Genomic DNA, 12,431 nt, shown 5'->3' with positions numbered 1-12,431 from the left:
GATCAACCAGTACATGCTTTCTGAATGAACAATTAGATTCACTGAAGGCTGACTAAACACGTATAGAATTTGGTATTACATAAAAATTAATAACACAGACACATGTTGATAGAAATACTGGCAGCCATTATCCTGAAAACGGGTTGTATGCCACCTCAAGGCTTACCCCAAGGCTTGTTTTCCCACAGAAATATTGAATGGTGATAAATTCAGAGAGTTGCCAATTAAAAAAAAAGCCATTTAATGCATAGTAAAATGAAAAGTTATAGGAAAACTCATTTGAATTTTTGAAATACTATGAAATTAATCTTTGAAACTTAGGGAAAAGGATGAATAGGAAAAAAAGGAATTGGGAGACTGTAGAGATTCTGATAGGCTTTTTTTTTTTTTTTTTGCTCTTTAGGGTCGTACCTGTGGCATATGGAAGTTCCCAGGCTAGGAGTCAAATCAGAGCTGCAGGTGCTGGCCTACACCACAGCCACAGCTATGCCAGATCTGAGTCACGTCAGTGACCTACACCACAGCTCGTGGCAATGCTTTAACACACTGAGCGGGGCAGGGGATCAAACCCGCATCCTCATGGATACTAGTGGGTTCGTTTTTGCCGAGCCACAATGGGAACTCCAGATTCTGATAGTCTTTTGGACAATGACATGGACTTTAGAAACTGATGTTATGGCTTCTTTACTTTGTTGCTGCTTCTGCGAGGGACATGTCATTCTTTTTCCTGTGATACAGGTCTGGCAGTGGTACCTCTCTTTTGTTTACTAGCCACGATTACCAATATTCTTTGGTCCGCACATTAAATGGAGAAGAGGTCCGAAAGGAATTGTGTTGACTTTAGGTGGTGTCTGTGTGTGGTAACTAGGTCCGAGATGTGGAGGGATAAGAAAAGAGGCATGAATGAATGAATGACTATTGCTGAAATTAAATGAGCTGCAAATGCTAAAAGACAAAGGAAAAAGGGAGTACAGCATACGCGCAGTCTCTAACGAGAAAAAACACAACTGGTCAAACAGCTTTCCACTTGGTTGCTACTGCTAGTGAGCTGGAGTGGGAAGATGGTCTTGCTGAGCATGAACCAGCGTGAGCTGGGGAAGCGAAGGTAACAGATTTTTTGTGTTTGTTTTTGTTTTTTTTGTCTTTCTGCCTTTTTACAGCTGCACCTGTGGCATATGGAGGTTCTCAGGCTAGGGGTCCAATCAGAGCTGTAGCCACTAGCCTAAGCCAGGGCCACAGAAACACGGGATCGGAGCCACATCTGTGTCCTACACCACAGCTCACGGCAACGCCGGATCCTTAACCCACTGAACGAGGCCAGGGATTGAACCTGCATTCTCATGGATGCCAGTCAGTGTCGTTAACCGCTGAGCCATGACAGGAACTCCAAAGATAACAGATTTATTTACTCCCGGTGGCATGCCAGGTGCTAGTGTGGCTCAGGTTCAGTCTCGTCAAGAGCTTTGTTTCTCAACTTTAATTTAAACCTCTGAACGATCCTATGAATTGGCATTACTATCCCCACTTTACTGAAGAAGAACTGAGGCTCATAAGGTTAAATTATTTGTCCCAGGTTGTGTAGGGCCTGAACTAAACCCAGCTTTACCTGGTTTGAAAGTGCTTCCAGCAAGTGGGGGTGGACACTGGGGAGGAGGGGGGGCTGTGGGAAACAGGCTGTTCACCTCTTCCTTTTACTAGTCAGAAAACTAGATGGTGGAACAGAGGAAGCTGCAGTTGAGGCTTGACTGGGGGCCTCTATCTCTATTTCTTTGTCTTCGTCGAGAGCTCTTCATTCACGGTAGCGTTTCAGGTCAGAGTTGGAGCTGTAGGGAGACTCTGTGGTTGGCACAGAGACTGTCGTCAGAGGGCAAGGGGTGGGACCTGCCCTGATGTTTGGGTTGAAGGAGAGACAGCCCAGGGGGCCAGGAGAAGCTGGGGACAACTTGGAGGGACTGCCATTTGGCTCTGCACTTGAGAAGGCGGGCACTGCGGCGGTGTTGGGATGGAGTGGTTGGGAGGTACAAGGAAAAGTGGGAAGTGGCCATAAAAACAACAGAGCAGTGAGGAAGCCGATGAGTGGGATGGGGTGAGGTGTTCTGGAACCAGATGCGGGGTGTGACGTGTTGGTGGCTCTCAGCTGGATGACTCTGGAGTCAGTGGAAAGTGAACTTCGCTATCTAAGATATGGCTATCAACTGAAGAGACACATTCAGCAAAGATACTAGAGTTTACCATTCCAAATAAACCCTTTTCTGGCAAGCCTTCCCCTGGGAGGTCTGACGTGACTCCAGTGTGCCTGTGTCTCCAAACACCTTGAGGACACCCTGTAGAATTGCCTAGGAGCCCCAGGGACTCTCTCCCGCATCCTTTCACTGGTGACAAATCTGTTTTCTGGGAGAGGAATTTAATTCTGAGAAACAGTCCAAAGTCATCCTAAGCCAAGTGTGGTGAATTACACTGGCGATCAAATAATGGAACTGTGAGTTCCCGTTTGGCTCAGTGGAAACGAACCTGACTGGTATCCGTGAGGACTCAGGTTTGATTCCTGGCCTCACCCACTGGGTTAGGATCCAGTGTTGCCATGAGCTGTGATGTAGGTCGCAGACTCAGAGCGGATCCCGTGGCTGTGGTGTAGGCTGACAGCTGTAGTTCCAATTTGACCCCTAGCCTGGGAACTTACATATGCCTCGGGTACAGTGCTAAAAAACAAAAAACAAACAAAAAACAGTGGAACTGAATTCTGGGTTCAAAATGACAACCAATGTGTATAACTGAATTACTGCGCTGTACACCTGAAACTAACACAACACTGTAAATCATACTCCAATATTAAATAAAAATTGAAAAAGATAATTTTGGGGGAAAAAAAAGGCATTCTCTGGTGGCCTAGTGGTTAAAGGAACCAGTGTTGTCATTGCTGTGACTTAGGTTCAGTCCCTGGCCTCGGAACTGCCACATGCCGGGGGCACGGCCAAAAAAAAAAGAAAGAAAGAAAAGACAAAAGACAACTGACTGTAAAGCACTAGAGCTGATTTCCTTGTGTCCTGGTACATTTATTTAAAAATAACCTCTTATTACACTGTAGTCTTATTCCACATAATCTTTTTTCTTTTTTTTTTTTTTTTTCCTTTTCTTTTTATGACTGCACCTGTGGCATATGGAAGCTCCCAGGCTAGGGGCTGAAGTGGAGCTGCCGCTGCCAGCCTACACAGCAGCCACAGGAACGCCAGATCCAAGCTGCATCTGTGACCTGTACTGCAGCTTTTGGCAAGGCCAGATCCTTAACCCATGAAGCGAGGCCAGGGATCAAACCTGAGTCTTCACAGAGACTACCCAAGGTCCTTAACCTGCCGAGTCGCAATGGGAACTCCCTACATAATATTCTTTTTAATTAAAAAAGCCCTCTACAAAGCAGGGGCTTGAGGTACAGGCTAGCCTGGCAGCTCTCTGGGTTGGCAGTGGACACGCCTCCCATCCCAGCCGTGGCTGCTGCTTTGCTCACCTCCAGTCGGCCAACTGCTGGGTGCCTGCCATGGTCTCGGGAATCACGGCGGCGTGCTGCACCGACGTGTGGGTGGCCACTCCCGTCAGCTGCTGCCACGCCGGGGGGAGCAGGATCTGCTGGGTCCCGCTTGGCCAGGCCTGCTGTAGGACAGAGGATGTTTGCTGTCACCATGTGTGTTCATCCCGGAACCGATGTGCACGAGCTGAGCACTTACTCTGCCCAGGGCCCAGGGTTGTGTTGGACGCTGTGACAGGTAGGGAAGCAGAGAGCAGCTCTTTGGCCTCAAAAATTAGGGGAGATAACAATGAACATACGCGAAGTAAAGAGAAGATAATAAGGAAATGGGCAAAGAGCAGTACTGAAGAATGACTTGTTTATAAACTTGCTCTGATGAACAATGCTGAACACTTCCGAAAGGTCATTTACAGATTTTTTTCTGTCACCCATTTATGTGCAAGAGACTGAGGTCAGTTGAACTGAGCCATAAGGCTTTGCCATCGAGAAGCCTTGCATCTATGTCATTTATTCAATATTTTACCTATTGTTTATCACTTTGAATCTAGGGGTCCGACTTGTGTTATCTCTGAAATCAAAGTGAACATAATTCTGAGATCACCAAATATCCGATGCTCGCCTGCATCTGGGCGCAACGAGGTGTGACGTGAAGTTCTCAGCTGGGACCTTAAGCTTCATGGAAAATTAGCCCAACCCCTCAAAGCAAAAACGAGACAGACAGGAAGCCACAGCCCAACAATTCTTCATAAATACTAAGCTTTTTCTAAGAAGCCTAAAAAGAACTTTCCTGATCACTCCTTGAATAGACTTGCAGGTGCATGTGCGTGTGTGTTGTGTTTTAAGCTCACCATAGCTTCCATCCCTATTCTGCTTGCCTTTGGTTATTAAATGATTCACACGGCTGTCCAAACATGGAAACTTACAGGAACACCGCTAAGATAAAAGACCTCTTGGGTAGGTCAAGGATGTGAAGGTTTGGGACCTGAGTTATACTTCTCTCTGGGATCAGGCTGGGTGTGACTAACACTGGGTCATTTATATCACGTAGCGGTCCGCAAACTGTACGTGTGCTTCACGTGTTTTGGCTCATCTGCACAAACAAGCACTCCTGGAAATGGATTACACATCTGAGTCAAGGCTTAGGAAACAGTGATGTGTAGAAAGATGTTACAGCCTCATTTTGGACCAGTTCGCCTGGTCCAGCCTTCCCACGCTGCAGGTCAGACCCAGTGCCATCTCTTCCACCTTTTGCCTGGTGCCTGCTTGCTTATTGGGCTTTCTGACATGGGCACGGATTATACAGTAAGGGCTTAATAAATGTCTGCTGACAAAATGAAAGAAGCAGTTCTACTGAGACAATGAACTATAACAAACTGTATTTCAGATTTACTGAATTAAAACACAGTAAGCAGAAAAATAACCGGTTAAAACAGGTAGGAGTTCAAAAGGTTAAATGCATAACTATTTCACTGGCAGTCCAATTTCTGCTGATTTGGTCTGGAACTTATTTCAGATCTCATAACAAAGCATGTGTTCTGACCAATGTCATTACAAAATGAAAAAAATCTTGATATCAAGCTAAGGACATTATTTTTCTCCCTATTTCCCTAAAATGACTGAACATTTTACCTCAAAGAGATGGAGGTGAAAGGGTTTTTTGGACCTCTGCCACTGATTGACATGTTCAGCTCATTGGAGACCTCACTTCATCAGATAGTTCTCTCATTATTCCTTTATAATTTATTAGATTAGAGGTAACATTTGTGGATTCACATTGCGTGCCAAGCATAGAGCTAAGATCATAAATAGATGCTCTGACTTCATCTTAGCACCAGCCCTATGACACAGAGACTATTTTCCGCTCTTTTCTCAAATGAATAAACTGAAACACAGAGAAGTTAAATAACTTGGCTGAAAATACGGTAAAAAAAAAAAAAAAGTACACTTACTGCTCTGTCTCGTAAATGACAACCAAAATGACAGTGAAGGAATGAAAAAAATGTATAGAACCATTGGGCAAAGAGAATAGGAAGTGACAAGAACAGTTAACAAAGTTTTGGAAGCTGGAACAGAAGGGCACGTTTGGAGTGAACAGACTGAAGGACTCTCAGGTCAAGCCTGCATGTGAACCATGAGATTGCTTCATCCCTCCCAGATCCTTGGTATTTAGGCATATACCCTGCCCTCTACACCCTGTCCCCATCTCACAGCTGGAGCTTGGAGGATGCTCTCTAGGGAACCCGACTATCCCAAAAGAAAAAACTGCAGAAACATTTGAGGAGAGGGGATATGACAATGAAAATGCAGAGATCAGTCCTTATGAGCCGACAGAAAAGCCCATATTCAACAATTCTGTCCACTCCGCACCCTATGTGGGTTTTCTTTCTTTTTTTTTTTTTTAAATTTTTGCTTTTTAGGACCACACCTGCAGCATATGGAAATCCCCAGGCTAGGGGTCGAATCAGAGCTACAGCTGCCGGTCTACACCACAGCCACAGCCACGCCAGACCCGAGGCACATCTGTGACCCACACCACAGCTCACGGCAATGCCGGATCTTTGACCCACTGAGTGAGGTCAGGGATTGGACTCCTGTCCTCATGGATCCTAGTAGGGTTTGTTTCTGCTGCGCCACAATGGGAATTCCTTAGTGCTTCAGTCTTAAATATGAATGAACAGCCAAGGATCACGAGATTTTTAAAGGAGGCCTCTAACGTGAAAGAGACTAAAACACAAAAGAAAACTCGGAGGGAAACAACAAGAGTGTAGGAATCAGAAGGAAATTTCCAAAAATCTGTAATTAATGTCCTCCGAGAATTAAAAAAAGATATATCTCCATGAAACAAGATCATATATAAAAATATACATCTCTATATATCTGTGTCTATATTTAGAGAACAAGAAAGAACCCTTGGAAAGAAATGAACAATTCCATGAAGCTGAGAAAATCTTAGAATGCAGCACAGAAAGAATACAGAGAAAAGGAGAGAGAGATATGAAAATCGTTAGATCGATTCAGAAGCACCAGCGCCCAATTAGTTAGTAAGAGTCCCACTAAGAAGCGCCGAGAAAACGGAGGAGAAGAAATCAACGTAGGAAAAAAGAAAAAAATTCTCCAGATGAAAAGGGCCAATCGGTCCAGGATAATGCATATTCTGAAAGACGCCCGAGGATGCATGGGGCTGTGAAATCGCAGGCCACTCTGGACAAGGTGTCTTACAGGCTTTTTCAGAAAGAAAGAAAAACAACAGCCACCGGACTTCTCAATATGCACAAACACATCAGCACATCAAACACACAAACCTTTCAGAGGTCTGGAAGACTCTGGGGCTGCAAAATAACATACAGAGGAAACTAACCCAACCAAAAAAAAATGAGACGGCTGTTAATTCCAAGAAAAAGAAGAGGTATGGGAAATGAAATAGAAGCAGAGCATATCGTGAGGGTCAGCTGTGAATCATACAACACAATATGGACAACTAGGTAGATAATACAAAGTGGCTGAATGAAACAGGTCATACAGGAGGAAAGGGAGAAAGGAAGAGTGAGGAGGTGAACGAGACGACGAGAGAGTGTGTCAGTGCGGGGGATGGAGGGGTATGTAAGCTAATGCTCCGTCTTCCACGGAAGGGAGTCATTTAACACCTAAAATGGAAAAATCTGTAGGAAACAGCGTAAGTACATTATGTAGAAACGTGGAGTTAAATAAAATGAAAAGGTTAAAAGTTATTGTTTGGGCGGAGAACAGAGCAGGAGACGCCTATTTTCTGAGAGGTCTGTGGCAGCCTTCATCTGTACAGAGGGGATGCATCACTTGGACAGAGAATTCGATCGAAATGCAAGAAACAACTTCCCCAAAGTCACGCCGCCAGTCAGTGGAGGGGCTGGCGTCTGAACACGACAGTCTAACCCCAGAGCCCACCCTCCGGGCCCTTTAAGAGGTGATGTGCGTAGAGGATGGCCTCATCCAGGAATGGGTAGTGGTGGTAACTGCCGGAACGCAGGACCATCTTCGCCCCTCAGGCACCAAGCAAGGCTGAAGCAGGCAGCAAGAGGGGTGGTCGGGAACCTGGCTGCTGCAAACCACCCGAGGCGGCTTTGAGACGCAGTGAAGTTTAAAGAGCTCAAGCCAATGGTTTTTGTTTGTTTGTTTGTTTGTTTTTTGCTTTTTAGGGCTGCACCTGCAGCATATGGAGGTTTCCAGGCTAGGGATCAAATCGGAGCTCCAGCTGCCTGCCTGAACCACAGCCACAGCCACGCTGGATCCTTAACCCACGATGGAGGTCAGGGATGGAAGACTGCATTCTCATGGACACCAGGCGGGTTTGCTACTGCTGAGGGTCAGGAACTCCCGATCCAATACTGTATAATCAAGAACTGTACTCCCAGAGTTCCCGTCGTGGCTCAGTGGTTAATGAATCTGGCTAGGAACCATGAGGTTGCGGGTTCGATCCCTGGCCTCGCTCAGTGGGTTAAGGATCTGGTGTTGCCATGAACTGTGGTGTAGTCGCCGGCTTGGATACACACGATGTGGCTGTGGTGTAGGCCGGCAGCTACATCTCCGATTTGACCCCTAGCCTGGGAACCTCCATATGCTGAGAGTGCGGCCCTAGAAAAGACCAAAAAAAAAAAAAAAAAAAAAAAAAAGGGAAGAAGAACTGTATTCCCCATCTCTCTGCCTTTATCTGCTCATTCACAGTGACTGGTGGTGGTCAGGATACTAGTTCTGGCAGCTGGGGCTTGAGAACAGAAATGACAGCTCCTTTCAGGCAGTACCAAAAAGCGTGACTGGTAAGGGATCCCCAAGATCACCCTCATGTCACCGAAATGAGGGTTGTCCCTCTTCTTCCAGGGACACATCTTTGGGCCCCTCCCCGATGGAGCGTTTCCTTCTGAGGGACATGTGACACTGCTGGGAGGTGGGGAGGAAAGGACACAGCCAATAAAACTAACACGAGGGATGGAGTCAAAGACTCTAAACATTCACAAATAAACTTGAAAAGGTTTAAATCTTTAGAGAAAAAGAAACAGGCCACCTCTGGGGATGTATTTAAAGTAATAATATTTGGAGTGCCTCTGCCTGATATCTAGAAATTTACCCCGAGAAAACTAAAAGCATCAGCTTCAATATTCAATCGTTTAAAAAAAAAAAAAAAAAGCTGCCATACTAGGTTTAGAAGTCAGCTTGTTTTTGTCCATTGAAGGGACCATTAAGGCATATCTAGGAGAGAACTCCACCTTAGTAAGCGAACACATTGGCATGGATTAAGTGAAAAACAGAAAATCAAAAGCGACCTACAAATAAAAAGACACACAGGGATAATGGATAGGACAGGACTGGTTTTTGTGTTTTTTAACTTCATGTCTCTCAGTGAGCTCCCCACGTCCAGACACGTCAGTCTACCACGTCCTTTTTAATGGCTACATGGTGTTCCATTTTATGCACGCATCAATTTATTTAACAAATCTCCCACTGAATAAACATCCCAGTTGCTTCCAGCAGTTCCTTGCTATAAACGCGGTCCCGATTAAAACCCTTGTACATGTATTTTTTTGTTCACTTTCCCACTTAGAGCTCTGCATTAAATCCATTTAGAGAGCTGTTGCACTCTAGGGACTCCTTTTCACGTTGCAGTAGGTAAAGCCCTTCCCTGCTATGATTAAAGGACTGAAACAAACTCAGAAATGCTGAACAATGTCTATTGTAGCTAGTAAGAGATGCTAATTATTATTTCTTTCAGAGATGCTTCCTGGCTTACTAGGGTTAAGTGCCAGCACAAAAAAGGATCTCTAAGTACCCGTTCAAGTACATGTGAATTCTAGTTTTTGGCTCACAGGGGAGCAGCCCTGGGAGGGAAACTGGCCTGGATTTCTGCCACACGAATAAAATACACACAAGCTGCTTTGCACCTGGAGTGAGCTGTGGGTCTCTTGATTTACCAGGGCCTTTTCTGAACTCCCTACCCCCAAAATGTGCAAAGGAAAGGGAGCCATGGAGACCATTAAGAGAAGACGGAGTAGAAGGCGTGCTTTATATATTGAAGGTTCTCTGTCTCCGAACTTTCAGCAAGACAGCACTCTGTGTGCCACCAGAAGCTGGTATAGCGGTCATATGCAGCCTCAGTTTGGAAGTAAGAATAAAGACACGAAGCATGGTTGGCATCAAATCAAACAAGCTCTTCCAGAAAACAGAAGAAGAGGTGATCATGTCCAACATACGTTGTGAGAGTGGCATGAGCTGGATGCCCAAAGCAGATACAGATCCTACAAGAAGGACATTCATGGCATTTCTCACCTAAGAAAGTTAGATGCCAAAAAAGTTCACCTTGGAAATACAAGGATAGTTTAACATTAAGTAATATGTTATTACATCTATGAAGTAATTTGTTACTGTAACAGATTAAGGAACAAAAACACAGGAGTATTTCACTTTTTTGGCCACACCCTCAGCATGTGGAAATTCCTGGGTCAGGGATTGAACCTGTGCCATAGCAGTGACCCAAGCCACAGCAGTGACAATGTTGGATCCTTAACCTGCTGGGTCACCAGGGAACTCTGGGAGTTATTTCAATAGATACAGAAAAGACATGTGATGTAATTTAATATTAATTCGTTAAAAAATTAGCAAACTTGATTAAGTGTCCCTATCAACTATTTACAGTAAACAAAATCCCTAATGGCAAACAGCTAGAAGAACTTCCTTCCAAGTTAAAGTTCAAGTTAAGGATGCCCTTGGAGTTCCCGCTGTGGTGCAGTGGGTTAAGGATCCAGCATCGCCACAGCTGTAGGTTGCAGCTCTGGCTTGGACTCAGTCCCTGGCCCGGGAACTTACATATGCCATGGGTGTGGCCAAAAAAGAACCAGTTATATTCCTATTAATCAAAGACAAATAATTGGAAAATACAGCTAATAAAATCATTAATAATGAAACTGAAATACTTAGGAATCATTTTAACAAAAGAAAACTTTAGTGAAGGGAATAAAAGGTAATTTACTTACAATTATATCATGTTCAGGGATAAAATGGCTTAAGAGTATAAAGGTGTCAATTTTCCTAAAGTAAATATAAATCCAGTGCAAGTCCGAGAAACACAAACCAGAGTTTGGGGTGTGTGTTTGTTCGTTTTGGCTCATTCATTGTGGAACCAAAATCCTTACGTAAGAGTGATGTTAACAGTCACATAAAAAAGTTACGGGACAAGAACAGAGAGATTTTGAAGGACGATACAGGAGCAGGGCTTTCCTGACCGGATACCAAGACATATTACTAAAGTTAGAACAGTTAAGACAATAGGCTATTAGCACAACGGAATAGAAGCGAGCAAATCCGAAACAGACCCGTGCCATAGGATAGGACATTGAAATTAAAACCTCAAGCTTCTGTTCAACAGAAGACATTATAAATAAGGTGTCCTTGGGAACCAATGTTATTTAAAAACAAGGGCGCTTCTAAACGAACAACATTTAGGTCAAGCTGTCCTTGATGCCCCCAAACAGAAGTGCTTGTAAAGAAAGAGGATGGCATGGTGGTTAAAATACAGATGCTGGTCTCAGACTTCTCGGGTTGTGTTCCGGTTCTGCCACCTAATTGCCGTGTGACTCTGAGCCAGCAATTGGTGCTTCGTTCCCCTATTTGTCAAAAGCAGACAACCCCTTACTATGTTGCTGGCATTCAAGCCATGACAACTGTAAAGTGCCTGGCATAGTGGTGATGCATTTGTTAATAAGGTTCAAGCGATATTAAGGATTGATTACTCTTATCATTGCATCACTCTGTTTCCTAAAATTTCTACAACATTTTACACATTTGCAGCCACTTTCACCTCTGTGATCTCACTCTAAGAATCCATCCGAGTAGCTGTGTGCACAGATAAGGAAGATACCAGCCTGAAGCTTCTGTGATCCTGGTTTTCAACTATAAAACAAAGAGGTAATGCCAAGGTTCTTTTTGGCTTAAAAAAAAAAAAAAAAAAAAAAAAAAAGAGTTTCTATTTTACAAGAAAGAAGTTTCAGGCAAAGAAATGTTAAGTGACTTGCCTTAGGTCACAGAGAATTATCAGTAGAGTCAGGATTAAACCCTAGGTCTCCCATATTAATTTACATCACAAAGATACAATAAAATCTCCCCAGACGTTTCCTGCGTCTAAATTTCTTCTTGAAATTGTAAGCTGGATACTTAGGAAGGTAATTCGCCTGGGGATCATCGAGAATATTACCGATACATTCTAATGACTTGAAGCATCTAACTCACCATCGGGGAGGGAATTAGCGGAGATGCATCTCGTTTGCGAGTGACAGTCACACGGATGCTGTTAATACCGGTCGTGACAACGAGAGACTTACCTGGGCAAGCAGGCCGGGTTGGATCTGAAGAGGCTGAGCTCCTGGGGCTTGAGTGACGATGGGAACTGCATTTTCCATTCGCACAGAGTAGCCAGCATGCTTAGAGGGGGAGGCCTGCAGTCCTGGTCCACACAACGGGCAAGGGAGAGAAGGGCTGAGTACCTGGACGCAGCTGGATGGGGAGTCCCTTGCCGGCCAGATGTTCAGCTCCTGGCTCCCTCTGCGCTAGGCAACCCCCGACCCCCCAAATGCCTGGTCCTTTGGAAGCCTCTCCTTTAGTGTCTAACTCAACATGTTTTTTTATGTATTTACTTTTTTATTTAAAATTTTTTATTAAGTTGATTTACAATGTTCTGTCAATTTCTGCTACACAGCAAAGTGACCCAGTTACACACACACACACATACACACACATATATGTTCTTTTTCTCATATTACCCTCCATCATGCTCCATCACAAGTGACTAGATACAGTTCCCTGTGCTATATATAGCAGGACCTCACTGCTTCTCCACTCCAAATGCAATAGTTTGCATCTACTCACCCCAAACGCCCCGTCCCTCCCACTC

The 12,431-nt window shown here is 44.4% G+C and overlaps 1 protein-coding gene across 5 annotated transcripts in view; it reads right to left on the bottom strand.

Annotated features, from left to right (window-relative positions):
- Window positions 1-12,431, bottom strand: part of HIPK2 (homeodomain interacting protein kinase 2) — a 201,281-nt gene that overhangs the window by 31,520 nt on the left and 157,330 nt on the right. For all 5 annotated transcript variants that reach the window (XM_021078551.1, XM_021078552.1, XM_021078554.1 and 2 more), the window contains 2 exons: window positions 11,863-11,984; window positions 3,503-3,645 (listed from right to left, as the gene is read on the bottom strand). In XM_021078551.1, coding sequence (XP_020934210.1) covers window positions 3,503-3,645; window positions 11,863-11,984 — 265 coding nt within the window. The remainder of the gene's footprint in view (window positions 1-3,502; window positions 3,646-11,862; window positions 11,985-12,431) is intronic.

Source organism: Sus scrofa, chromosome 18, assembly GCF_000003025.6.
Source record: "Sus scrofa isolate TJ Tabasco breed Duroc chromosome 18, Sscrofa11.1, whole genome shotgun sequence".
NCBI lineage: Eukaryota > Metazoa > Chordata > Mammalia > Artiodactyla > Suidae > Sus > Sus scrofa.
Note: the sequence above shows the minus strand (reverse complement) of the source record. Positions and strands in the feature narration are given on the sequence as shown.